The sequence below is a fragment of the Nipponia nippon genome, unplaced genomic scaffold (genome assembly GCF_047370975.1).
Source record: "Nipponia nippon isolate SJK-2023a ecotype South Korea unplaced genomic scaffold, ASM4737097v1 scaffold_27, whole genome shotgun sequence".
Taxonomy (NCBI): domain Eukaryota; kingdom Metazoa; phylum Chordata; class Aves; order Pelecaniformes; family Threskiornithidae; genus Nipponia; species Nipponia nippon.
The window spans coordinates 1,581,518-1,609,342 of NW_028262344.1; the positions used below are offsets into that span (position 1 = coordinate 1,581,518).

The window sequence follows — 27,825 nt, forward strand, 5'->3', positions numbered from 1 at the left end:
TTTTTTTTCCTTTTTTACGCCTTTTTTTTTTTTTTTTTAATTTTTGCACACGTGAAGGAACGCGTGGATTTACTAACATGATCTTGGCAAACGCCTTCTGCATCGTCCTCTTCGTAGGTGAGTGGCCCCGGCGGGGATGCCCGCAGGCCGGGGTGGTGGTGGTGGTGGGGATGCTGGCTGTCGCCTGGCCGGGCAGGGTGGCAGAGGTGGCATGTCCTTCCCCTGGGCGGTGAGGGGCTGCGGGGGTTGGAGAGAGGGACCGCCGCTCCTCCGAGCTGGGCGCTGCTCGGGTCTCGGTCTGCATCAGGCGAGGGACAAGGATTTTAACTAGGGGCAACTTTATTTTCCTATTCTCTATGAAACTTAAAAGAGGAGGGGGGACACAACCCCAGCCGCCCCATCGGGGCAGCCTTCGCCTCTGGCACCGATCGCGATCCGAGGGAAGCGGGCAGGATCCGCGATCAGCGTGCGGCAGCGAAGCCCTGGTCCTCTGATCCCTTCTCTCCTTGTCAACCTACAGGGATTTGCATTTCGGAGGGTACCTACCCCTCTCTGCCCTCCCACCCGTGTCTCCCAGCGCCCTCCAGCAGCTGCTGCTGTGGCTGTCGCCCCCACCCTCCAAAATTCCTTGGAATCGGTTTGGAAAGTTGAGTTAATTGCATGTGTGTGTGCGTGGGGAATTGCTGTCCCCTCTGTTGCAATTCGTGCGTGTTGCTTTAGATCATGTGTGAGTTATTTAGGAGCTCTGTCTCTGCCAGGAAGAAAGCTTAGCATTTTTAGGGCAGCCTCCTACGGAGACGGGGAAGGTGCAGCCGAAAAAGGGGAGAAATCGGAGATCGTGGTGGGGCTGGGTTGAAAAGGAAGCAAATGACAAAGGTCCGTTTTTTTCCTCCTGCGAGGCTGGGTGCACGCAGGACCGTGGCTCGGCCGTGTGCCGTGTCGTGCTCCGGATGCCGTTACGGCAGCGCCCGCGCCCCGCTGCCTCTCCGCGGGTGCCTGCGTCTGTGCGATCCCCAGCGAGCGCTCGGAAAAACTCTGCTGAGCTCGCCTGGGCTGGAGGAGCAGCACCCTGCCTGTGAGGACAGGGAGAAGGGACGGGGAGCTGCTGAGGGAGACTTGAAGGTTGGCAGGGCAAACCTCCCCCCAGAGCATCCCTCGGTGCAGGGTTGGGGGTGCAGGCAGAGGGACCACCGTGCGTGGGGTACTCGGCATCCCCGGGGAGGGCTCTGCTCCCTGGATGGAAGGGGCAGTCCCCGGCCGGTGAGGGGAAGGGGTGCCGTGTCAGCGGGGGGATGCTGGTGCTTCACGTGCCTTTGTGTGGGGTGGGACACAGGCCTGAGTGGTGGGAGGGGGGGCTGAGCCCCAATTTGGGGTGCTCTTCCCCATGACCTGCCAGCGGCAGAGCGTGCTGGGGAGTGTCGGGGCAGGAGGGCACGAGCCCTGCCTCCTGAGCCAGAGAGAGCAAGGAGGGATGCTCTGGGGGCAAGGTGGGGGGCACAAGTGGGAAGACGTCTGGGCAGGGGAGAGGAAGAGCGCGCCAGCGCTGGCTGGGGGGGGGCAGCGGCCGCTGGCCGTTTGTACGCATGTCTGGCTCGCTGCTGGACGTCTCACGAGCAAGATTCAGGAGGACAGGGACCTCCAGGATGCCTCACCTAAGGCATCCAAACCATGGCCCGTTCGCCCTCGCAGGGGAGGTTGCATGAAAGCGAGACCCTCTGCTCCCTTTCCTGGGTGCTCCACAGGTTTCATGGGTGCAGGAGGGGATGCCGGGCGGGGAGGCTGCCTCCCCCCAGCCAGAGGAGCTGCATCGCCCCGAGCAGTCGTCACCGGGAAGCCGTACCCCCAGACTGAGCATTAGGGATGGGGTGCCCACGGGACCTCAGCCTACTGCTTTCCAAAGCAGCTCCCCATGATGTGGCCTTGTGGCGAGGAGCCCGGGAGAGCGGGGCCTGGCGTGGAGGAAGCCCAGCTCTTCACATCTGGGCTCGTCTTTCTGATGAACCAAAAAAGCCCTTTGCCTGGGAGAAAGCGATCGCTGCCACAGCGGCCAGGCTGGGAGGCTGCACGTTCCTGAGTAATTTTTTTTTCGGAGTCGAGTTGTGAGGATAAATATTTACCTCTAAAGCTGCCTATGTCCAAAGGTCTCTGGCAGGACCAGTAAAAGGAAACATGTATTACAGCTAGAATAGAGGCAACACAGCCTGATGCTGCTGGGGAAGCTGCAGGAGCGAGAGGAAAGCGGGCCATCGTGTTGTTTGCTGGCTGACTGTCGGAGGCTTGTGCATCTGCCTGCAAATCCTTGCTGTGCTCCGACACCCTGGAGACTGCTGAGGATTAGGTTTAAATTCTCTGCAGATGTTTTATTGATATGAGTTTAGCAAGTGTGTGTTTGTGAGGCGATCGGTTTTGGGTAGGAAAAAAACCCCTCATCCTGCCCCTCCATCCAAACTCCCCACCTTGCATCTCTGCGGGGGTCTGCGGAGCTCGACCTGGCTGGGCAGCGCCGGGAGCCGGGAGGAGAGGAGGGCCCCGGGAAAAAACACGGACCTGGCAGCCAGGGCTGAGCGTGCTGCTGGATTTGGGGGGACCGAGCTGCCCTGTGCGGGCTGTGAACTGCAGGGAAGGGCTGCTTCTGCCCTTCCTCCTCCAGCAGGACAGCTTTGCGCCCTGCACTGGGGTCTGCTGGCACTCCCGGCTTGGGCGCGGTGCGGGATGCTGCAGGCACCCTCCCGGGGCTGCTGAGGGGACACGCAGCACCCCGCTCTCTGCGCGGCCATGGAAGCAAGGCAGCAAAAGCCAGGAGGCCGGGGCCAGCTCACTGCCACGCATCCCCACCGGCTCTCCAGCGGGTGGATTTACTGTCGGGCTTCCCATCCTGGCATGAGTGAGTGCCCGCCCCAGTACTGGGGTGTGCCACTGAGGGTGCTGGGGCCCCTCGCAAGGATGCTCCATGTGGTCCAGCACCTTCTGCATCAGGGCAAGGCTGTCTCCTTTCCCTGCCTGCCTGCCAGCACCTCCGGTGCCTGTCTGGGAGGCCCATGGAGCCGGCAGAGAGATGGGATCACGGCTGGAGGAGAGGCTTTGGGCGGTGCTTCGGGAAGAGGCTTCATGGCATCGGCTGGAGAAGACCGAATTGGAGCAGAGTCCTGGCCTTGCTCAGGGCAGAGGGCTCGAGGCGAGCACCAGGCGGATCTGCAGCTGGGCTGGGAGAGGACGCGGAGGAGGAATGGCACATGGTGGAGCTGTGGGATGGTTCTCCGTGCCTGGAAGGCGATTGCCCTGGGGCCAATGGCTGCAGCAGGAGCCGGTTGTCCCAGCTGCTGCGCTGGGTGCCTCAGGCTGGGGTTTCTCAGCGTGCAAAAGTGCAGAGCTGGCCCCTTTCTACTCAAAGCACCAAAGCATCATCCATCTCATGGCGAAGAGCTGGCATTTCTGCCGAGGAGCGTTTGGGGATGCCTGTTTCTCTTCCACCAGTCCAGGCTGTGTGTCAGGAGTGTGCCTCTACCTCTTGTGGATCCTGCCTGCCTCCCATGTGGAATATAATCCTGAAAGGCTGAGGAGGGCCTTCCCAAGGGACATCTGCCACCCAAAATTGGATCTAATGTGGGTGTAGGGGCTCTGCACCCGCTCCTGATTACCCAGACGCCCTCCAGACCTCTCTGAACCCAATGGTGTTTGTTTGGGGGCATCGGCTGAAGACCAGGAGGATGGGATCTCTTCCTTGGCCTGACCGCAGGCAGCGGAGGTGTTTCCACCCGAGGCTGCTGCCCATCGTGCTTGTTCACCCCCGGCATTGCCCCGTCCCTCCTGCAGAGCTGTCCGAGCCCCGAGCATCCCCTCTCCTCTCCCCGTGGCCCAAGGAGCATGTCCCGACTTGGTGAGGTGGGCAGAGGCGTCTGTGACCACTTCCTCCTGTGGCCACTTGCTCCCGTGGCCACTTGGTCCCATGGCTGCTTGCTCCCATGGCACGCAGGAGGCAGGGGACGGGTGTCCGCCCCGGGGTGGTGGCAGGGGATGAGCCCTGCCTGCAGGCAGCTGCCTGCATGGGAGAACCGCTGAGTGCCTGCCAAGCATGGAAGCTGCCTGCATGTCCTGGCGGGTGGGGGGGACACAGGTGGCCCTTGTCACATGCCTGTAGGTGTCACTGTCCCCCTGCCATACCCGGCCAAGTGGCCACGGGTTGGAAAGGGGCTGGGAGCTGGAGGCTGAGGTTTGCTCTGCCCCTCTGGTGCCTTGCATGTGGCAGCCAGGGGAAGGGAACGCTGCTCCCCAGGGTGCAGGGGCAGCAATGGGTGTGGGCATTGCACAAAGTGGGGTCTCCCCCTGCGTCACCCTCCGGGGTGGCCAAGGACGCCCTCCAGGTCCCGTCATACCGGTCTTTGCCTGTTCCAGGGCTTTCCCTGCCTGCGGTTGAAAGCTGGCAGATGGGGGGGGTCAGGAGTAGCTGGGGGTCCTGCCCACCCTGTCCCCATTGCTTGGCTGGTGCAGGCATGGGGGGACCAGCCGTGCCACCGCAGCCTGTCCCCCTTCCCCATGCACCCCTGATGGGCCGGGCCAGTGGCCTCGCCTGGGATTGGCTTGGCAAGGATTTATTTCAAAAAGCAAAAGAAAATGATGAAATGATAGATATAGCAAGAGCTGAGGGAGTGCTGGGCGGGAAGGGGAGGGCTTGCCGAGGCAGGGTCCAAGGAGCAGGCAGTGGCCATGCACAGGCAGGAGCCAGGCGAGCTGGACGGTTGCCACCCCGAGGGGCGGCTAGCATGGAGGCACGCGGGAGGCCGTCCCCTGGGGGAAGAGTTTGTACCGAGCTGCAGCCATTCTGCAGCCCTGCCAAGCCCGAGTGCTCCAAAACCCATGAGTCAGATGCCCTAAAAATCCCGTGGCGGGCCTGAAAACGATGAGCCGCAAAATAAAAGCCAAACAACAACGTCCGCAGTGAATTTGGATGGGCTTTCTGCTTCCCTTGACTCTTGAGATGTCATGCGTGGAGGTTCGCGTCCCCAAGCACCAGGGCTGGAAACATGCTGTGTTTGTTTATTTGCCTGTTTGGTTTTAATAAGAAACAGAGAATCCTGTGGCATCACGTGGCTCCGGGAGCCTTTCCCACCCCACGCCTTGGGGCACATCATCGCTGCCGGGGTGCCCTGTGACATCCCGCTTGCTTTTTCAGGCCATCGGCTGATTTTAGTTGTATTTAACAGCCCCTGGTGGGGGTTATGGCTGGGGACACATCCAGACTTGTTTTAGGTATGGTGGAAGGATGCTCTCCCTCTCTAGAGCAGCCCGAAGGTGGCTCTAACGCCAGGGACCAGTCGGGGACCGTGGCTGGGGCACGGGCTGATGTGTGGGGTCCCAGGGAGGGGATGCAAGGGGTTCGCCCCACCCAGTTGCCCTCCCTCACCTCTCTCTGCCCTCATCTCTCCTTCCCCTGCCCCTCGCCCAGATGAGATCCTCTGCTCGCTGGCTGGCCCCCCATCTCCACCGGGGCAGGACCCCCATGGCTGGCGGGTGCCCGTGGACTGCGTGCGAGCCAACGAGCTGTGCGCGGCAGAGCCCAGCTGCAGCTCCCGGTACCGCACGCTGCGGCAATGCCTGGCCGGCCGCGACAGGAACACCATGCTGGCCAACAAGGAATGCCAGGCAGCCTTGGAGGTGCTGCAGGAGAGCCCCCTCTACGACTGCCGTTGCAAACGAGGGATGAAGAAGGAGCTTCAGTGCCTTCAGATCTACTGGAGTATACACCTCGGGCTGACCGAAGGTACGGGGCAGGGCTCTGTGGGGTTGCAATGGGGTGGAGGGTGCTGGAGGAGAGGGTCCTGACCCACACCTCTTGGTTGGGAAGCTCCGAGGGCACCTCGCTGCTCTAGTGAAAATGAGCTGAGCGGTGCCCTGGGCTGCATGGGCACCCCAGGCAAGGCAGATGGTCCCCACTTTCTCAGAGGATGTTGATGGGGTTGAGAGCTGGTCTGCCCAACGTGGGCGCGGGGCAAGGGAGAAACAGCCCGGGGGCTGCGTTTGCAGCAAGAGCTGATCACTGTCATGGCAGAGCTGTTGTGCCCGGGTGTCCGGCACCTGCAAGCCATGGCAGGGCTCCTCTCCAGCCGGGCTCCCTCCCTCCTGCCTGCCCTGGAGCAGGAGATGTGCAGAGGGAAGCAAGGCTGGGGCATGGCTTTGCACTTCAGTACCAGCTGTGGGGATCTCTTGGGGTGCAGAGGTTGTCGCTGCCTCCTTGCCCCCCCCCATCCCCCTGCTAGCCCTTGCTCCGGTGGGGTTTGTGGGCTGGGGAGCCGCAGAGAGGGCTCACTGGGGTCTCGCCTTGCGGAGAGGCGATGCACCACAGCTTGCTGTAATTGCAGCCTGGTGAAGGAGTAAATCAGAGGCTGGAGCACTGCAGGTAATTGAAATTGGATTTTGCTAGCCCAGGGCTCGTTTGTCCATTGGAGGCAGGTTTATCTACTGCCTGAAGGCAGGGGGAGGCAGCGGGCTTCACCCACTGCCCTTTGCCCCTCTGCAGGGGCATCACCGGGGCTGGGGCTGCCGCGGGGCCTCGTGCTGCTGGTCCAGGGCTGCCGAGGGGCACTTCACTGGGCTCAGAGGAAGGAACCAGCTGTGCGGGGCTCAGCTGGGGCTGGTGCCAGTGCTGGTGGGGTTTGCTTTGTTGTCCTCTGGGCTCTACCCCCTCCTGCCACCCCTCTGCAGCTCTGCCAGCGCCTGGCTGGCCCCAGACTGGAGAGGAGCAGAGCCAGCATCAGTTTAACAGTATAGATCCCTTTAATGGGCTTACGACTGGCTCTGCACATGGAAGCTCTTAAATCCACCTTCAGCTTGTGCAAAACCGCCTGTAGCAGAGCCCTCGAGTTGCGGCACAGCCCTCGCAGGGCACGTGTCCGCTGGCTGGTGGCAGCTTGTGAGCAGATGGACCCTCGGCCACCCGCGGCACTAAATGTGTTGGCAGCTTGGCCCCGCTTCCACCAATGATTTGGGCCTGTAAAAATGCCTGTTCCTCTGCTGTTTCATTACCCCGGCTGAAAGCCACCTCCTTTAGCAGCTTGAGCTAAAGGGGTTCATTTGATGGAGCCTGCGGAGGAGCCTCCATCCCCAGCAGCCACGTCCCCGTAGTGGGCACGGGTCTCTGACCTCCCTCCTGAGCTGGGATTGAAGCCAGAGGAGGTGGTGGTGGTGCTACGAGGGCTTTGGTGTCAGCGGCGAGAATGTGGGGAGCTGTACCCGAGCATGCAGCCCCCTGGGTGAAATTGCCTTCAAATCTGGGTCAGCGAGCCCGAAAACCAGCGCAGAGCAGGAATTACTGCTTAATTGTTTTCTACCCCTCATTAGCAGCCTTCATTCAGCAATTTCAGAGGGTTTTGCAAACATGAATGAAGCATGCTTTGCTGCTCGATGGGTACTCCGGGACCTGTACCTGGAGGAGGAGGAGGTGGGAAGAGAAGTGATTATACCAAGTCTTAAGGAGAGGCAGAAGCTTTGGGGAGATCCAGCAGCTCATAGCTTTAACATGCATACACCCGTGAGTGTAAAAGCAATGAGGAACCCAAGGTAGACAGTGATCTTCTGCCTTGTAGCACACATGCCGTGCCCGGTGGCCTCCCATCCAGCCCCTCGGCTGCGGGAGCTAACCTGTCCCTGCCATTAAGGAGGACTGCTTTCACTCCAGCCTCCTTTCTGGAGGTTAATTGCATCTCAGTGAGCTCAAGAAAAGTCCACTGCCCTTTTAATGCTCCATAATTTTCCTAGCAAGCAGCAGGATTCAGCTAGTATTTAATTATTTATTGCATTGGCAAAGCAATATACCGGGAGGTTACAGTGTTTCCTAAATGCACTTTAATAAAGGTGCTATTTGTCAGCGGAGCATTAGGAAGCCCCGCGAGGCGAAGGGGCTCGGCCCGATGTGGGAGGACTCTGCAGGCTGCCCCGCGCGTTTCCCTCCCCGTGACCAGCAGCAGCAGCAGCAGGAGCTGCCCTTGGCCCCCGCCGGGGCTGTTACCCCCTTGTAGCATCACCCTGAGGTTGGTGGCGAGGCCAGGCGCGGGGTGATGGGCTGAAAACCTGCAGCCGCTGGAGACAGCCCAACCTGGCGTCCCACCAGGGTCTCCCTGGCCAGCCACCCAGCTCTGCCCCACCAAATTTCCAAGGAACGGCGCTGAGGAGCTGCTGAGCTTGGAGCAAGCCCTCCCGCATTGCTCCCCGCCTCTTTAATGAGCTTGTTTTCCAGCACAAGGTTTCAAGTGGCTCCTTAATTACATGGGATAAATGCTGCCGCCTTGGGCTAATAATAACTCGGTAGAGCACGCGTGGGCTGGAGCGGTCCGGGGTCCATCCCCGGGGCAGCCCAGGCTCACCCGCAGCGAGGGCACCCGGTGCGGGCAGGGATCCTGCCGAAAGGGCTGCCAGGCACAGCGGAGATCGATGCTCCGGGCTGCTGGTCAGCCTCTGACTGGGGCTTTCAAAGTCCAGCCATTGATTTTCTTTTTTTTTTTCTTGTGGCTGCTGGGGTTTGAGGAGAGAGTTTCCTCTCCTGAGAGCCATGGCCAGCTCTCCTGAAATCAGCATCTTCTGGAGATACATGAAGGGCAGGCAGCAGAAGCATCAGAAGAAGCGTCTCCATCTCTGAGATGGGAGAGAGGGGGTTTGCTCCCAGCCTGGGGACAGACAGACCGTGCTCAGGAACGGTCGGATTGTGTGGATTGCGATGGATGAGCCCCTGGAGGAGCGCAGCGTGGGTGGATCACTGGTGGGGATGCTCTGGTGCTCAAATGATGAGGGTCTGTATTCCCCCACTGAAATATTTCCATTTTCCCAAAATGCATCAGAGGCAGAGCAGAGCGGAAAACAATCTTTACAGTGTTTTTTTAGGCAAATGCTTTTTTTGCAACAACAAAAAAATAACCCAGCGTTGAGTACAGACCCTAAAACTTTCAGCTTGCAGCTGGCCCAGACGCTGTGGATGTGTTCATGAAACATTGACCTTTCAAATCTAAATTCCCTCAACTCTTGAGGTCAGTTTGAACGCGGCCGCTGCCAAACCTGACTTGCACAAGGAGCTGAGCTGCCTGCCCGGCCGCAAACTTCCAGTCAGCAAGAATTAAGCTGAGTTGGTCCAAAATGGGCTTTTTCTTTCATTGTAGGGCAGTGATTTAAATGCTTTTTGGTTTTCCCTTCCCAAATCGCAGATTACCATGCCGGGGGGGGGGGGTGGTGCCCACGCCCGGCCGTAGCCTCGGTGGTGGCTGAGGTTATTTGCTGTTGTTTTTAATTTGCTTTTTCTCCCCCTTCTCTTTCTTCCCTCCTGCTGTAGGAGAAGAATTTTATGAAGCTTCCCCCTATGAGCCGGTCACCTCTCGTCTCTCTGATATATTCAGACTTGCTTCAATTTTCTCAGGTAATAAAAGCAATGTGCTTCTGCTGTTTTATCTTCTCTTGCCCGTGAATGTAGACCTGCTACCGAGCTCCCTGGCAAGGAAAACCTGCAACTCCTTCCCCCGTGGTTTGGTCCTTTGGTCCTCCAGCTCCTACGGCCACTCTTCTGCCCATTCTTCTCCCCATCACCCCAGACCTGATGCCGTGAGCATCCTTGGGGGTGACACGTGCCCCCCGCAGCTGGCCGGGATGCCGGTGCCTGGTGGAGGGGAGTGATGGAGGGGCTGGTTCCCGAGTGCTGCCAGGGTTTGATGCACTTTGCGACAGATCCTCTCTGTTTCAAACCTTCCCGGCGCGATCAGATGTTGCTGGGAGTGGGTGAGGCCCGGCTGAGGTGGGGGCTTGCTTTGAGCCCCTGCCCAGCAGCGAGGGCAGAGCCACGGGCAGCAGCCTCCTCCTCGGGCCTCCTATTTCCCCCCAGGCTGTGGTTTAGGTTTTTACCTTTTGGACTCGGCTGCCTCCAACCATGGGCTTATATCAAATAGCTGAGGTGGGCTGGAGAGCCTGGAATTCCCTCATTTGTCTTGCCAGTGCGTCCCCTGGAGCAGGTGAGTGTCACGGCATTAGGCAGGCACAGCCCAGGCTCCGGGGAGGACCAGACCCTCCTGCTGCCCATCCATCACGATGTAAAGTGTTTTGTCTTCTGGAAGATTTGGGACCAGCAGGACGCTGGGGACGACCCTGTTTGCTGTCCCTCCCCAGGGCAGCCGGCCTCAAGCCGAGCTACGGGATGCTGCTGAGAGAAGGATGCCAAGCCCTTTGAGCATCTCTGCCTCCACGTCTTCCTCTCGGGAACCCAAACTCCACCATCATCCTCAGGAACTTTTTTTGCCATCTATTTCCATGACAACCCTTCGTGCTGTGTCCCGTCCCCCCCCCCTTTTCAAATTAGGTCAGCAATGCCTTGGCTTCTTGCTCTTACTCCTCTAAACCTTTTCCCTGAGAGCCACCAGCCACTGCGGCGTTTTGGGGGTCCCTGCATCCCCAGACTTCGCAGGGTGCACATGGGTAGAGGGTGGTGGCACCCCAGGGACCCCACAGCGATGCCTTCCCCCCCTGGGCTGTGCAGCCCTGCCCGCAGCCGCCCCGGCTCACCTGGGGACACCTCGGAGGAAGGCTGTGACGCCGCATTCCCCGGCTGCCATCACCCCTCGGGTTTTAGCTCCTGAAGCGACTTTGCCAGGCTCCCTCCGGGGAGCTTAGCACCGATTCGGGATGACGATGCCACCCCCTCCCGTCTCCCGCACGCCTTTTTGGATTACATTAGCGTCAAGGAAATATTTTAGCTGCTGGAAAGTATGAAAAGCAAAGTGTCTGGAGTGGGGGATTAAACGCTCATGGGTTGATTTATTCATAAAAGCGAAGTGAGAGGAGAAGGAAGCCTGTCTGGCAATTTTGGGGCTGGGGGAAGGGGGAATTGGCTGCTGTTATGCTCTGGAGACGTGCCGTGGGCATCGGGGTGGCCTCAGTTCTTCTTCTGCTCCTTCCTTGTCCCCCTCATGTGGGGCTGGAGTGGTGGGAGCGGCGAGCAGCTGCCCCCCAGGACCCCCAGCCCTGACCCAGAGCCCAAGCGATTGAAACAAATGAGCTGTTAGTGTTCTTTCTCGATAACAAGGCTGAGGCAGAGCGCTGCTAATTGCCTGTGGGGATAGCGGAGGGATTACCTTACCTTTCTAGAAAGAAGGGGCTGCATAAGTGAGGAGACCGGAGATGCACGCTTCCGTGCTCTCATTGCTCGCGCCCTCGATGGGCAGCCTGCCGGGACCGGGGGGGGGGGGGCTGGCAGCACCACGAGCGAGCATCGCAAGCGAGCATCGCAAGCGAGCACCATGAGCGAGCACCGCAGCCCTCCCCGTGCATGGGGCTTTGGGCTCCCAGACCCCTCCATGGAGCAGAGCATCCCGGGCTGGCGATGAGGATGCTCTGCAGTGCCAAAGGGTGCTGGAGCCTGCCCTGTGGAAACCACAGCCTGCAGGGAAGAGGGAAGAAGCTCCGGTTGGGAAACTAGCCCCACGCTGTGTTTCTGCCCATGTGGGCGCCAACATGGGGCAGCAACACCCAAGAGGCGGGGGGGCATCAGACCCCCAGACTCAGCCCCCGCTGCACGGCACGGAGCTTGCAGCAGCACTGCCTTCCCCATCGCCCTCCTCCTCCTCCTCTGCCCCTGACCCCATCCTGCACCGAGAGGGCAGGCAGAGCCTGCCGAAGGGACAGCTGGTGGCACCAGGTCTCCCAGCGCCGTCCCCTCCCCAGCTCCTTGGCCCCCAGTTTCCTTCTTGCCTCATGAAATTTTCATGCTTGTGCTTTATTAATGAGCTCCCCAGAAACCCTGCGCTTTCAAACATCGGCTCTATTAAAATGCATCCAGGTCCCTGCAGGTCTCGGGCAGGGCAGGAACGGTGCTCCAGAGGATTAGACAATAAGCTGGCACTTTGCACAGATCCCACGCTTGTGCTGGAGAGCCGCCACACTGGCTGTTAACCGCTCGCAGGGCTCGGAGCCGGGGCGGCTGCCAGCACACCGGGGTGCAGAGAGTGCTCGGTGCATCCCCCCAAAACCAGGAGCTGGTCTGGGCAAGGAGAAAAGCGAGCCATGTGTCCCCCATCCTCTTCAAGCATCGTTTTCCCCTTCTGCTCCTCTGACATCAGTGTCATGAGCTGTCTCCATCCTCAGCCCTAGGGACCCTGTAGCATCACCAGGGCTGGGGGGTTCCTGCTGTGAAATGGCAATTTCTGCCCTGTCCCATCCTTGGGGAGGGTGTGAAGCCCCAAAGGACGTGTCTTCACCTCCTTTCTCCCCAGCTTTATTCCAAACAGGGCACCATGAGGAGCCAGGAGGAGGATTCCCCCCACAGCGCAGCGCCGGTTCACGCTCTGACTATCCGTCAGCTCAAACGTCTCTCTTAGCTCAGGCAATCTTCTTGCCTCTTGCACTATTTTTCAAGGCAGATCTACTTATAAATCGTATATCATAAGAAGTATTCACTTTACGGATGTCTTATCGAACTCCCCCATCCCTGCTAGATCTCCACGGTGGGTGTTCATCATTGGGATGACACATTTGGCATTTCGAGGGCTCTCTTCAAACAGCTTTACCCGCCCAGCTCTGGGGTCTGATGGCATCGCAGCCCAGCCAGGGGGTGCTGGCCCTGGGTGAAGGGGGCTGCGGGGACCCCACAGTCGTCGCAGCTTGGGTCAGGACTGGTGGCACCGAGCCCCCAGCAGCTGCAAACGTCCCCCAGGGGCAGTGAGATATGGGTTGGATTCGCATGGCTCGGCACCGGCGGGGGCTTCCAGCTTCGCCTTTATTTGCAACTAGTTAACATAGGCAGTGCCGTGCTGGTGGCTCCCGGCTCGGAGGTTCACGCCGAGTTGGATAAGACCATGGGAAAATGAGATGAAGTCGGGTCCTGTGCTGCAAACGACACCCCAAAAGGCTGCTCGCCTGCAGGGCGGCCCCCGTGGGCAGCTGGGGGAGCGAAGGGAGGCGGGGGATGATCCTGGCCCAGGCAGCTGCTTGCCATTTGCTAATTAGCAGGGCCCTACAAATGTGTCTGTTAGGAAACCCTCCTTGATGCTGTCGTTCATCTTTGCCAGCAGAAGCTGGGAGACAATGGTGGAATCCATGGACTTGGCTGGGCTGCGGAGGGGAGGAAATTAGGGATGTGATGGCTGGTGCAGTCAGGTGGCTTCTAAAATAACACCTGGGCTGCTGAGGGTGATCCATCATTTTGACAAAAAAAAGAGAAAATTCAGCATTTGTTCCCATGGGGTGATTTGGCTTCGTCCGTCCTCTCCCCGTTTGCTGTATTTGCTGATGGCTGGGATTCCCAGGGTGGATGCGGGATCTGGCGAGCGCGGGGCAGGTGGCCGGTGCCCAGCTCCGGTGGCAGCCTTGTCCCCGTCATCCCTGCCTGGGCAGTGCTCAGGCCTGGGGGGGGCTGGCTGGGGGTGACCTGGTTTTGGGGAGCCCCAGGAGAGGATGCAGGGGCTCGGGGCCTTGTGCAGCTTAGCAGATTATTCTGCTTTGGAGCAGGCTGAATAATTAATAATAATTATTCTTTGAATAATTGACAAGAAAAAAATACTGCAAATTCATGGCATGAATTATGCACTGAAGACTGTTTGCCCAGGTCCCCCCCGCTGCAATCGGTGTGCATTAACCCCTTCTGTGCTGGAGGAGGACCTCCAAATCGTGCAGCGGGATGGGGATGAAGCGGGGGTAAGAGCAGCAGTGGATCCAGCCCCATCCCTGCTGCTAGCAGGGCAGGGACAGGCCGTGCCGGAGATGTCAGGGGGTGACACCAATGCCAACCCCCTTCCCCGTAGCATCTCCCCATCCCTCAGTGCCACACTCACCCTTTCTCCCTCTTGCTCTCCGGGCAGGAATGGACCCCGCCACCAACTCCAAAAGCAACCACTGCCTTGATGCGGCCAAAGCCTGCAACCTGAACGACAACTGCAAGCGCCTGCGCTCGGGCTACATCTCCACCTGCAGCAAGGTCTCGGCCACCGAGCACTGCAGCCGGAGGAAATGCCACAAGGCTCTGCGCCAGTTCTTCGACCGCGTCCCCAGCGAGTACACCTACCGCCTCCTCTTCTGCTCCTGCAAGGACCAGGCTTGTGCCGAGCGTCGGCGGCAAACCATTGTCCCCTCCTGCTCCTACGAGGACAAGGAGAAACCCAACTGCCTGGATCTGCGCAACACGTGCAGGACGGATCACCTTTGCCGGTAAGGGCTGTGCCGAGCTCTGCGTGGGCTTTTCCCAGCCATTCCCGCTGGCGGGGGGAGACCTGCAGACCGTAGAGGAGGTTTCTGTGGGGCCGTGGCCAGGTTTGCAGCGCTCTCTTGTTGCATGATCCTATTCCAAGTTTATCAGTTGCATCTTCCCAATGCCACGTGGCACTTGCTGGCTGGGTCTGTGCATAAAATGGGGCAGAGTTAATGGTTTTTGACTGCTCATGGAGAGGCTGAGGTGTGGCCTTGAGTTTGGTCCCCCCTTGCTGTGGGGTGAACCCGTGGGTGTGTGCGGGGTTGCGTGTGGTTTGCAAGCATGGGGGGCTGCCAGCCGAGCCCCCCACCGAGCTCCGAAACCCCCAGTGCAAAACCACGGCTCTGCCATTCCCTGTGCTTGGCCCGGGAGGCTGCAGTGGGGCGATGCCCTCTGGCAGCGCTCGGGTTGGGTAGAGACGTGGGGCAGAACCAGAGCAGCGGGGACGGAGCTGTCTTTCTGCTGTGAACGGTGGAGCTGAGTCCCCAGGGACCACGTCGTCTGTATTCCCCACCCAGGACTGCTCCATCTCCCCAAGCTGTGGAGGGGATGAATGTGCAAAAGGCACCATGGCAGCGGGGGCACCCGTGCCCTGCAAGCAGCAAAATCCCTCGGCATGCTTTCAGCATCCCCAGCGAAACTTCATGGCTGGTGAAATCTGCTCTTTTCCCTGTGGCAAAGCGAAGTTGGGAGCTAGGCTTTTGTTCCGTTATGAAACTCATTATTCATACAGCAAAAAACCTCCTGTCGCCCTCCGGGGGCTGGATCAACCTCATAAAGTATATGTTTCCTACAAGGAGGAGGGTCTTTTTGCCATCGAGGTGATGGAGTTTCCCAGAGCCTGGTGGTGAAATAAATAAATAACGCAGCTTCAGGTCTTCCTCTGGCTGCAAGCGAATGTGTTTGAAATGTGGGAATGTGGCTTTTTATCAAAAAGTAATACAATAAGCCAATGTCTATGAATAAAAGATAGCAGGGCTGTGCTGAGTCGTGGCCAAATTAATGGTAGCACCTCTCCGTCAGCAGGCCTGATGCTTGCTCAGACATTAAATGCTGCAGATACATCCACTCACGGAGGGGGATAACCTGCATTAGCAGTGCATTGGGGGGGACCGGAGACACCACGGAGCTGCCGAGCGCTAATTATAAGCCCGTTCCTGCCTGAAATGAAATTCCACCAGAAAGAGGTGAAGCAGCAAAGGGGGAAGCATGTGGCAGCTGCTTTGGCTGTTTGCTCCGAGTTGGAAATGCATTTTTTCAGCAGCAGCGTGGATGCTGCCCGGCCAGAGAGAGGCAGCCCTGGCCGGGGGCTCTCGCTCTGCCAAGCACCCGAATCCAGCATTTATTTATGCATCCAGCTTTGGGCACTGGTTTGCAGAGTTTTGCCTTAACCTTGGCTGTTCTCTCCCCGTGATGGGGTGTTGCGGGACTGTGCATGGATGCACTCCTTGGATCTGGGCTTGCAAGAGAAGGTCCCATCCCAGCCGCTCCCCTCCCATGGCTCTGCCCTGGGAGGGATCCGGCAGCGCTCCCGAAGCTCCGGCAGGCGGGTTTGCTCCAAACCCCCCGTTAAAAGGGGTTGCATTAACCAGGCTGTGGCACCAGGGTGCAAGAAGGGTTAAGAGCCTGCAGCGAGGAGCCGGTGCCTGGGGATGCTCTGAGATGCCGACACGCTCCAGCAGCTCACTTGACCTCCTTGTGTTTGCAGCTGCGAAAGTGTTTAGAAGCAGTGACCTACCTGGGGTGAGCTGTGCCTGGCACCTGAGCTGAGAGGGGGAAAAAAAGAACAATTTTTCTCTATTGATGTTGCCTTTCAAGTGAGATTGGGTCTGGCTTTTTTCTCCCTGGCTTTTGGGATGGAGATGGCTCTGGCAGAGCCTTCTAGCAGGGGCTGTGTGTGCACTGTGCTTTCCCATGGAGCGGGCTGCATTTTATGGTCCTCGCTGCTGTTTTTCCCTCTCCATCTCCATCTGGAGGTCTCCTGCTGGCACGTCTTCCCCAGGGATGAAGGAAGGGTCCTGCATGCTGTTCCTGATGCACGCATGGGCATCATGTCCCCTGGCCCATGGGAAAAGGACGTGGAGGAGAGCTGGTCAAGGAAAACCATCTTTAACAAGAGACTTGTCGGAGAGTCTGCTGCCCTGTCTGCTTGACATGAGCTGCCTGACTGTCCAGTGGCTGTGAGTCTGTCTGCCCTGGCGCTGCTCCAAACATGGGCAGGGAGTCACAGCTCCCATTGCTGTGGGTCTAGTTTCCCAAATTAAAGCTGGGCATGGATGTACTCGCCAGCTGAACCCCTTCTCCCACAGCCTCGTCTCCTCCATGTGCATTCCCAGCGTTTCCGAGCTGCTCCAGGCCAAGAGCAGCTCACGAGCCTGGAAAGGCTCAGGAGCTGAATGAAATCTAGGCTGTCTTACCACCATGTGGGTAATGCAAACTCCTCTGGCAGCTGCTGTTTGCGCTTCATCGGAGGGTATTAACCGACGTGGAGGTGCCATGTATTTAGGGTGGATTCGGCTTGGTGCAAGGGGGTCTCATTCAGCAGTGATGCAGAGGTCCCTGCTGCGGGCTTGGTGCTTGGAGCTGCTGTGCAGACAGGGCTGCACCCAATCTGCAAACTCTGGTGCGGGGCTCCAGGAACCCTTGAGATGCTGCTGGTCCTGCTCCTGGCAAGCAGCTTGCTCTGCTCTTCTGCAAAAGCCCAGGGGAGTTGCATCCATGTGCAGGCTGGGTAAGTTTGGTTGTTTGGCATCCCCATTGCCGAGCAGCTCTGGGCGTGTTTTGCAGGGACAGGGTGGTCTACAGGGCTGCCTGGTGCTGGGGGGCCTCTCTGCTCCTTCTCCTGCCTCTCCAAGGCTCTCTGCATTTATAAATAACAAAGCATTGGCAGGCAGCCGCTGCCAAGATCATCACCAGGTGCCGGCAATGTGTATAAATAGAGCGTGCAGGCTTTGTCCTCCTTCCCGTGGCATCTGCACCCACCAGCCTCCACCCAGGAGCAACCGGGCATGAAACCCCTCCGTGTCATGTCATCCCAAGCCCCTGCCTGCGGGCAAGGCAAGGCTGGGGTCTGCCGTGGGATTCCCCGTCGATGCCTGCACTTAGCAGGTTGGCATCACAGACCAATGCTCATCCTTATCTGAATGTGGGACCGGCAAGGGCATTGAACTCAGAAGTAGATCGGCAAGCTGCTCCGAAACCCAGCGGTGACAGGAGATGAGATAATGTTCCCTCACGGGCTGCGAGCGTAATTAAGCCTCCTGGCTGAACGCCTAATGAATGGCGAAGCCCTTGGTACCAGGACAGGACTTTGCAGGGAGATTTTTGCTGCCATCTCGCCACAGTCGGTGCTGAGCTGGGTGCGTGGGGATGCTCCTCAGAGGGGCTGCTGCTCCTGCAGGACACAACCCACGCTGAGGTCGCATTGCTTCCTTCCCAAAAGAAGCAGAGGAGTTGGGGAAGAAGGCAAATTAATGGTCCAGCATGGAAAACAGTCATTCTGGAAGTTTTTGTGGCTTTCTGCTGCTGCTTTCCAGCTGCTGAGGGCTGGTGGTTAAATGGTTGTTGAATACCAGCCCCTGTCCCATCGGTGATCACAAAACTGGGGAGATAAAAGCTACCAGTTCTTCCATCACCATCAATGGAAGGTGATGTTTTCTGAATGCTTCGGACTGGGGTATTTAAACCAGTGGGCTGCATACTGGCACGGAGTGGGCTCCGGGTCACCCGGGGGTCCTCACGGCTAGGAGGAGGGTGCTGTGCAGCCCCTCCATTCTGCACTGCACAGAGAGGCTGAGGTCGTGAAGGGGCCAGGATGCGGCCCCCGAGCTCCCGTGCATCCCTGCCCGGGCTCAGGTCCTTCCCTTTCTGGGAGCAGGGTGCAGAATCTGGGTTATTCTGGGCTCAAATCCTGGGCTTTGCTCTGGACAAAGCAATTTGAATGGCCTTGACCTGTGAGGCTGCTAAAACTCCCCCGTGAGATGCCCAGCCCAGCTCCCGGCCGCGAGAGCAGGAGCAATCAGGCTCAGATCGCTGCAATTTGTGAAGCTTTTTGTGCTGGGAAGCTTTTCCCAGCGCGATGGAGCAGCCTGACAAACTCCCTGAGCTTTGTGTCTGATTGCAATGGACAGGTTTTAGCTCCCAGAATATAAAACCTTTTTGCAAAACACTAACCTCAGCTAAGGGGAAAGGGAAGGAAAGGGGAGAAAAGAGCTGATTTCAGCAGCTGCAGTTTGCTGTATTTTTCATCTTGCATCAGCAAGTCAGGAACACAAATAATCTGGTCTTATATGCTTCAGTGATGCTGGTGCTGAAGAATTTCCCAGCCTCCACTGGCTGTAGCTCCTCAGCATCCAAAAGCAGGGTGATGTTTCATTTCCCAGAGTTTTCTCCCTGTTTTCAGTCTATTTGTGGCTGGGAGGGGGACGGATCCTGCTCAGCTCCTCGCAGGACCCCTGTGTCTGCGTGCATTGCTGAGGTGCATTTCTGCACAGCAGAAAGCATCTCTCTTTGGCTGGGGTTGGGATGCTAACGCAGGAGCGATGCTCCAGGGAGGGGAGGCCTTGGTCCCGCCAGGGAGGCTTGGCTCGGGGTGTGTGCAAGGGAAGGAACGGATCCAGTCTGGCTTGGTATTGATTAAACACCAAACATGGGAACAAATCGCTTTTTTTTTTTTTTTTTTTAAACCCATGTCCTCGTCTTCACGCCCTTTGTTTAGCACAGACAAAATGCCATCTATAATGGATGTTTCCTTGATAAACAGCGGAGCGGCAGCTCAACTTTCTCATTACGTGGTGTAATGAGAGCGGCTCAGAAGTACGGCTTGGCTGTCCACGTAGTTGTCAGGGAAGAAGAAGGAGGAGGGAGAAATGCTCCTGGATTTAACAGCGGCTCTGGGAGCTGGCGGAGGGGAGCAACTCTCGTGTCTGGAGCAGGACAGGGCACGGCTGATGGGTGCCCAGGGTGGGTGGCCACACCGGGGCTGGGCAACCGGGGCTGCAATAACCCGCCGGGGGAAGCCTCTGAATCCGACCTTAAATTAGCAAATCTGCAAAAATTGGTGGCTTTGGCTTCCCAGTATGGAGGGGGGACAGAGGGAGGGGGCCAGTGGGGCAGCACGCCCTGTGTACCTCTCCCCCGGGCCCCCATGGGCACCCACATGCAAAGGCAGCTGGAAGGGATCTCTCAGCTCGGCGACCACCTTGCTCAAGGCTAACCGCACTCTTAACACAATAATAAGTCAATTCACACTGAATAATTAAATAGAGAGCCTTCATAAGTATTGACTTAATGTGACAGCAAGTCTATACTGACTCAGGGTTTGCTTATGTAAACACAATCTCCTGTTCGGCTTAGTTAGCAGTTCAATGAAATAGAACAGTCCTTCAATTAAAATCAAATGATGCGTGCGTTTAATTCTTCCCTTCTCTTACCGGGTAATGATAGGGTTTGAGCATAGGCAAGGGGATGACAAAACCGAGTCTTTCAGCTGCTCTTATCTGTGATGAATCAAAATGCTGTGTCCTAAAAATACGTACGGATAACTAAACTTCTTAATTAACGACTTCTAACTTAGCAGTTGGTCTGTTGGCTGTTTGTCCTCATTTTTTTTTTTTTTTCCTCTTGCTGGCTTAGCTCTGCTGACTCTAATTTGGGGATTTCTCCTTTGCTTCTCGCTGGTTCGTTCTCTTTTTACCTCTTTTCTGCTGCCCCCATCTCCCTGGGCGAGGGGCAGCTTTGGGATGGGGGACCAGCCCTCATCCTACAGAGAGATGCTGTGCTACTGCAGGGATATGCTTTTCACTAAAAGCAGGAATAAAACCCTCCTGGCTCATACCAGAACAGGCGACTCCAGTCTCCAGAGGTGTCAGATAACTTTTCCTGGATAAAACAAATATTTCCACTGATCCTTTTTCCCCTGTGAACTATTTACTAGCTTTGGTGGAGGGTCATCCAGAAAAGTGGAGTTTTGCTCCAGCTTCCCTCATTTCTTTAGCTGATCCCCATCCCCAGGACTCTTTGAACTACCTGGCCACTGCTCTTGGTATTTGAGGCTAATTTTTTTTTTTTTTTTTATCTCAGCATCTCCTGGCTTCGAAAGCATTCATCTCCAGCAGGACGAGCAGGCAGAGCGAGCCTTGGGAGGAGGATGCCCAGCGGGCCCGCGGGTTTTTCGTGTCTTGCTGAGATTTTGCATGTTGTTGCAGCTTCTTGAACATCCGCTGCTCTGCAGGGGGGAGAGGCGCGTTTCCAAGCTGCTTCTCGACGCTCCTGTCTATTAAAGCCATTTTTTCTTGGTCCCTGTAAATTGCCTGTGAAAAACACGTCTTGAGTAATCTCCGCATCTCGGACGTTTTCTGCATGAAATATTCAAGAGCCTGATAGTGTTCGCTTTGATGGGTGATGAGTTATTACCAGTGCTGGGCTTGGACTTCTCATAGGCATGCGGTGATGGGAACAATTAGCACCCAATTAGGCACCTTGCATCTGTTCGGGGGATTTTTCTGCTTAAAAAACTGCAACGGACCAACAAGCGGAAAAAAAACAATCACAAATCCTCTGCTGTGTAGGTAACTTTTAATGTCAGAGCGAGGGTGTCTTGCTGGCACTGGCAAGCTGCTTCTGAATTCCTGCATGATAACAAGGCTAGGAGATGAGTTAGCAGCCAGGAGCTGATGGGATGGTCCCTGCAGCGATGCACAAAGTCCCCTAAACAGGGGCTATATGCACCAGGGGTATACGTGCACTGCAGGGACCCAGGTTCCTGGGAGGGGTCTGGAGTTGGGCAGGGAGAAAGAGAAGTATTAAAGCCCCCAGATCCCTGGAGCTGCCTCCCCTTAGCGCCGTCCTGGTCTTTTCACCCAGAAATCAGATGTATTTCTGGATGCATCAAAGAGAAACAGCTTGGAAACCCCTAACTTTGAAATACAGCGCTCAGAGCGGGTTTGGGATATGATATATGTGTATGTATATAAAACTAATTTTTGTTAATCCCTTTTTCACTCCTTTTTTTTTTTGACTTGGAGGCCTTTCAGGAAAATAACGTGCTGTGCTCTGCAGCTCCCCGTGCCGTCGTCCTCCTTCCCCATCCCTGACCCAGCTGCCAGCCCAGCTCTTCCCAGCCCAGGTCTGGCGTTTGCAGGCAGAGACTGGCCAGACCCACCTGCTGCCTCGAGCTGCCAGCCAGCAATTTGGCACCAATTCCTCCTGTTTCTGCTAAGATGGACTTGGCTCCCTCTCCTTTTTTTTGCCCGGGCACTTAAAAGCAGAAATCCGAGAAGCTATGGCCCAGCTCCAGTAAGGTTTATTCCTGGCGGTGAGAGGTCTCATCCAGCGACTGCAAACTCATTGTGTACAACGGAAAGAGTGACATCTGGCTTGGATATTCTGGAAAGATTACCAGCTGGCTTGTCATGTATTATGAGAAGAATAACATTTGCCTTAGAGGATGCTACAAGCCAGGAGCAGGGCCCCAGGGAGCAGCGTGACAAATTTTTGTGGCGCTTGGTGATGAACTTGCCACAGTTCTTTAAGAGAATTGACGTGCCTTCGCCTCTAATTTGGGGAGAGGGGAAATGCTGTCGGAAACTTTATTTATCTCCCATGGAGGGGAGGAGGAGGGAGTCCAAATACCTTCCTGTGATGAGGATTGTGTGAAAGGAGCAGAATTAGAGCTTTTCTGCTCTGCAGCACCCACCCTGGGCTCTCCCCTCTGCTCCCACCTTGCAAGTGGGGAGCAACACCCCTTGACCCGAGGCTGGTTTTGGCTGCAGGGAGGGCTGAGCCCTGCAAAAGTCCCCTGGCAAAGCTTTTCTGCACATGCTGGGCTTTGGGCACAGCTCCAGCAAGGGAGACCATGTGCTGAGAGCTGAGCATCAGTCCCAGGAATGGGTGCAGGATGGGAGCCCCTGGCTTCCCTCTGCACCGCTGGCCTGGGGAGTTTCTAAATCACTAGGGAGGAAAATAAATGTGGGTTTGGCCAAAATAACCTGCACATGGGCTGGGTGAGTTTTGTCTGCAGGAGGAAGGGGAGGGAGAGGTGATGGCAGTTGTGTTATTGCTATTTATTAGCGTCCAACGTGTAGAAGAGCACAGCGGTGCCCAGGGGTCCTGTCTTCTCGTTGGGAGTGCTTGAATAACCCAGTTGAAGAGGCTGACCTTGCCCTGGAAATTTGCAGCCTGCCGGGAGGCTGTAAGTGGGTCAGGCAGCTGGTGTAAGTGGGAAAATAATCCAGTTCACACTGCTGGCAGCCCGTCAGCAGGCAAAAACTGAGTGCAACCTGCATGCCGGGCCGCAGGGAAGCAGCCAAAAGAAGGTACCAAGTGGTACCTTGCCAAACTCACTGTGGGGTGATGCTGGGGTCCCCAAAGGACCAGGGAGTCCCCAGAAGAGGCTCAGCTGTTCCACAGAAGATGGTTGCATCGGTGGCTGTGAGACCCCCTGACCTGGAAAAAGCCCCAGTCACGGATGGCTGGAAACAGCAAAAGTCTCCAAGAAACCACGGCATTCCCCCATGGAGCATCCAGTGCTCTGGTCCAGCCCCGAGCAGCTGGGCTTTATTCCCTCTTCTGTCCTTTCCCCAGTACGTAGCCCATGAAACCGCAGTGGCCTTCAGGCTGTGGGCTCAGCAGCAGCATCTCTGCTCCTCCCCGGTGCTGGCTGCGTTTCGGTGGTACCTGCTCCCCTTAGTGCTAGAGATGGAGCGTGATGAAAAGTGCTGGCTAGATGTAAGGTATCACTGCAGATCCCTTCTACTTCATTCAATCACTGCTTCATTTGTTGCTCCATTTAATTTGATCAAAACCTCCTGAAAACAAATCATTCCTATTTAAAAAAAAAATAACACAATTTCTACCCTTTATTTTCGTCAGTTCTTATGGCTTTAGGCAGGTACTGTTGGATGATTCAATCACTGGTTGGACAAAGATGACATTTAATTAAGAAGGAAGGAAAAGGAAGCTAAAGAAAATAATGTATGCCTTCTTCTTTCTATATGAAATGTGGAAAAAAAGAGCTGAGGAGATTTTCTGTTGTGAAATGCAGGTCTCATCTACAGTGTCAGCAACTTGGCTGCTTCGCAGCAATTCCTCCCTGTGATTGAGATCCAGCCTGGGCCACAATTCAGCCTCGTGTCTATTCATTTAATGACTGAGTCAGTTTGGAAAACTGCTGCCCATCCATCTGTCCACCTGGTCCATCTGTCCATCCTCTTCTACATCCTTCCCATTTCTTTATCCTTCTACCTCAGTGATTCGGTTCATCCCAAGAAAAATCCCCAGAGCATCGCATGGAAAGCGTAGGTTTGTGTCAGCAGAGCCCGATTACCGATACACCTGGAAATAACTGTGTTTCCATTGCTCCTTGTGCTTTTTCTGTGCGTTACACCGAGCAGCAAGAGAAAATGAGAAGGGGTAACCAAGCCAGTAATCGGGTTAGGAGTGGAAATCAGCTCCTCTGCTCCTCTTGTCCCTTCTTTATTCCTCCTGGTCCTGCTGCCGTTCTCCCCATCTCTGCTCTTTCTGCCGCCGCTCTGCCCCCAGAGCCGAGTCTGGCAGGAGGGCAGGCAGGGCACGAGCATCTCGGTCCCCGGGGTCTCTGTGAGGCTTCCTTTTGGGTTTTTTCCCTTCTCAGCTGCAAAAGAAGAAAGGAAAATGTAACCCCCAACCTCAGGCATTTTAATTGCACTCTAAGCTTTAACGTTTCAGGGGGAAGATAAAAACAAGCAGTGAAATTTTACAGTCGTGTAATGACGCCGGGAGCAGCGCGGCCAAATGAGGTTGTGAAGTTTATGGTGTGCTCTGCCAGTCGAGCAGCGCTCGGAAAGGGCTGGGGAGGTGGGGAGCAGTAAAGGACGGAGGAACGAGGGTCCCACGCTCGGGGACTCATCCTCAAAGGGGTACCCACCCACAGGCAGGCACCCCTCCCTTGCCTGTGACTCTCCCCCAGGCTGGGGCGACCGGAGGCGAGACAAGAAGTTGCACCTCCTGAGTCTAGATCTCATTTCGATCTCCTCCCTCTATCCCATTTATCCTCTTTTCTCGCCTTTATTTTTTTTTTAAGTGTTGCTCCTTGCTGCTAAGTTGCTCTGTGCCTGGAGCAGCGGCGAAATCCCGTCCCTCTCCCTCTTGCTCTTTGCACCCAGGTCCCGGCTGGCTGATTTCCACACCAACTGCCAAGCCTCCTTCCAGTCCCTGACGAGCTGCCCCGGGGACAACTACCAGGCGTGCCTGGGCTCCTACGCGGGGCTCATCGGTGAGTGCCGGGGGGTCGGGATGGTGCAGGGTCTCTCCCACCGTGGCCCCTCATCCCTCTTCCTTCTCCTCGCCCGGGAGCAGGCTTCGATATGACGCCCAACTACGCTGACGCCAGCACCACCAGCATCACCATCTCGCCCTGGTGCTCCTGCAAAGGCAGCGGCAACATGGAGGAGGAGTGCGAGAAGTTCCTCCGAGACTTCACGGAAAACCCCTGTCTCCGTAAGGCGCTTCCCTGTCCCCCACCTCACCCTGTCCTGTCACCGCTGGGGTGTAGCCCCCCATAAACATCTCCTGCCCCCAGGAAACGCCATCCAAGCCTTTGGCAACGGCACCGACGTGAACCTCGCCCCCAAGAACCCCTCACCCCCCGTCACCCTGCCACCGAAGACGGAGAAGAGCCCTGCCTTGCCAGATGACATCAATGACAGCAACACCATGTACGACACGAGCGTCATCACCACCTGCACCTCCATCCAGGTAGGACCCAAGCCCGGTTGCTGCTGCAAACTGGGGGCACTGGTCTGGACCCTCGGTGGATCCATCAGCCAGGAGATCGACTGCAGCCTGTGGGCAGCAAAAAGTCCTGCTCAGTGCATGCATCTCGGTCTGGATGCAGTGTTGGTACCCAGGTGCCCAGCAGGATCCGGGCATCCCTGGTAACTGGTGGTCTGGGCAGTGCCTGGGGGCCTGGCGTGGGGAAGGGAGGGATCCATGCCCTGCCCATCCCCTTCCCTCGCTTGGGGCATCGTCCCCTGCCTGGCACAGCTCTGTGCCCAGGGCAGGGTGAGCTGGTGTAGCTGCCCCGAGCCCAACTTTTGCCCCTGGCTCGTTTGGGGTGAAAACAGCTTGAATTCCCTGTGGGAAATCTGAAAAATACATATTTTCTTGCATTGTGCTGGGCTTGTGGGTTCACGCTTTGCTCCTTGGGAGGTAAGATGCTGCCGGGAGAGGAGCGGGACAGGGGGACCGTGGCCGGTGGGTGTCACGGGTGTAGGCAGGGTCCTTGGCGGGAGCATTTGCAGCAGGGAGCATGGGGGGAGCGAACCTGGGGCTGGGATGAATCTATGCGTGCAGCGTTATGTTGTTTGCACTCTCTCCTGCTTCAGGTGGGAGCCCAGCAAAGAGCCTGAGCTGCCCGGGGAGAAGGGATGAGCCCCTTTTTCTTCCTTCTCTCCTTTCACAAAGCTCTTCTGACCGCCCTGCATGTTTGAGAAGCGCACGGAGAGACTTCATGCTTCAACACCAGCCGGCTGCTCTGAGCCGTGATTTCCAGTGCCCCATGCATAGGGCTGCAGGCATCACCCCGTGCCCTTGCAGGGCGGCTCCGCAGCTCCCGGGGGAATTTGAGGAGCCCAAATCCTGGGGTGCGACCCCAGGCAGGAGCAGTCCTGGGTGCACATACCTGCCCTAAGCCTTTCTCCTTTCTCCTTTCTCCTCTCCAGGAGCATGGACCGAAGCTAAACAAGTCCAAAGAGCAGAGTCTGTGCTACTCAGAGGTACGTTTGGGGTGGAGGGGGAGCACGGGAAGGGGGGTCCCGGGGCTGGGAGCTGTTTCCCACTGCAGATTGCTCGGGAAGGACGTGCCAGACAAGTGCCATCCTGGGGACCGCTGGCTTCGCTGACCGGAGGGCAAAAATAGGTGTTTTGCAAGGTCGGATGATTTTCCCCCCAAAAGGACCCTGATGAAACCTTTCTCTCCCCTCGCCTGCAGACCCAGCTGACCACGGACATCATGCCAGACCAGAAGACGTTCGTGGACCAGAAGGCAGGCGGCAGCCGACACTGGGCAGGCCGGATCCTGCCCCTTGTGCCCATCCTCCTGCTGAAGCTGGCGTTATAGAGGGGCGAGGAAGGCAGCGGCTGGCGGGACGGGGACGCTTGAGCACGCACCGGCAGCGCCTGCCGGCACGCTCGCTCTCGCCTCGGTTCCTGCTGAGGCGATGGGGAAGGGAAGGACCGCCTTGTGCCAGAGACTGAAACGCTCAGAGACACCGGGAATGCCGAGCCCGGGCATGCTGGGCAGCAAGAGGACCCTCACCACGCTGGGAAACTTTGGTGGTTTTCTTCCTATTTTCATTTTTCCCTTTTTTTTTTTTTTGGTCTTTTATCGTGCGTTGGGTTTCTTTTCTAAAGTAGGAGCCCACAGCTTGTGGTGAAACCCCACCACGTGCCCTGCAACAGGGGATCCAGAGCTGCGAGCAGCACTGGGGAGGGAAAATAAGCGTTGAGCAGAGCTTTGGCAGAGGTTATTTTCCAGGACCCATCAGCCCAGGTTGCTCTGGGGTGGCCGTGGGGACGGCGAGGTTTCCACATCGGAGCATCCCAGAGGATGGACTTGCTGTCAGGAGGCTCTTCTGCATCCTTCGAGGGGACTCGCTCGAGCTCTTGACATTGTTATTGGGGTTTTTGTTTTGGTTTTTTTTTTTCTTTCCCGTGGTTGGTGAGAATTTTAAAATGGAAGAGAAAAGAAACTACAGTTCAAACGTTGTGAGGTTGTCCTGATGTTTTCAATCTGTCACTTGGAGGGGGAGATTTTTCTTTTTTTTTTTTTTTAATCTTCGTCTGGTTGAATTTGGGTTAGGATGGGATCCGACCCATCGATGGTCGGAAACCTCTATATGTTCCTCTCTGTTTTCTTTCTTTTATATATACATATATAGTGTATGTATATACCATTCACCTATACCTACATATATGTATGTATATACATAACCATATACATCTACAGTGTGGCTTTTTTAATTTCCTTTTTTCCTTTCTTTTTAAAAAAAAATGCTCAAATGGCAACAGCAACTTAAAAATGTATTATTGTAAAGTTTATTTTTTTTAATAATGTCTATAATGGAAAAAAAAAAAATAAACCAAGAACAACCAACCAAGGAATGAAGCAGCACCGAAAGCCGAGCTCTGCCGAGCATCCACCTGTGCCGGGGTGTGTGTCCAGCCGAGCATCCCAAGCCCAGGGGGGGACGCGGCAGCCCTTCAGCTGCAGAAATGCAGGGATTTGGGTCAGTCTAAATATTTTGCAATGCTGCGAACAATTCCCTGACTGTTTTGCTCTGGGAGACAAGCAAACAAGCAAACATTTCAAAGGAGCTGACAAGTTCCCATGTGGCAGGGTTTTTATTTATGTGCAATAACTTTGTTTTTGAAAATACCATCCCCTTTCCTTAATGTCTTTTTTTTTTTTTTTTCTCCCCCCAGGCAACCTGACAGTGCTTAAAACCAAAATGAAACATTGAGATTTAGGTCACACAAAACACCAAGTTTCTTGATTTTTTTTTTCTTTCTTTTTTATTTCCCCCCCCCACTTTACTGCTCGTGTCAGGCAGGAGAAGTGTCAACCCCCATCCAGCTCTGCC

General features: G+C 56.4%; 1 protein-coding gene across 1 annotated transcript; it reads left to right on the plus strand.

Annotated features, from left to right (window-relative positions):
- On the plus strand, positions 1-27,825 carry GFRA2 (GDNF family receptor alpha 2). Its single transcript, XM_087762956.1, has 9 exons — positions 1-117; positions 5,444-5,758; positions 9,314-9,397; positions 13,821-14,166; positions 24,349-24,458; positions 24,542-24,682; positions 24,765-24,940; positions 25,906-25,959; positions 26,175-27,825. Exons 1-9 carry the CDS (start codon positions 78-80, stop codon positions 26,301-26,303), a joined length of 1,395 nt encoding a protein of 464 aa, XP_087619082.1. The 5' UTR covers positions 1-77; the 3' UTR covers positions 26,304-27,825.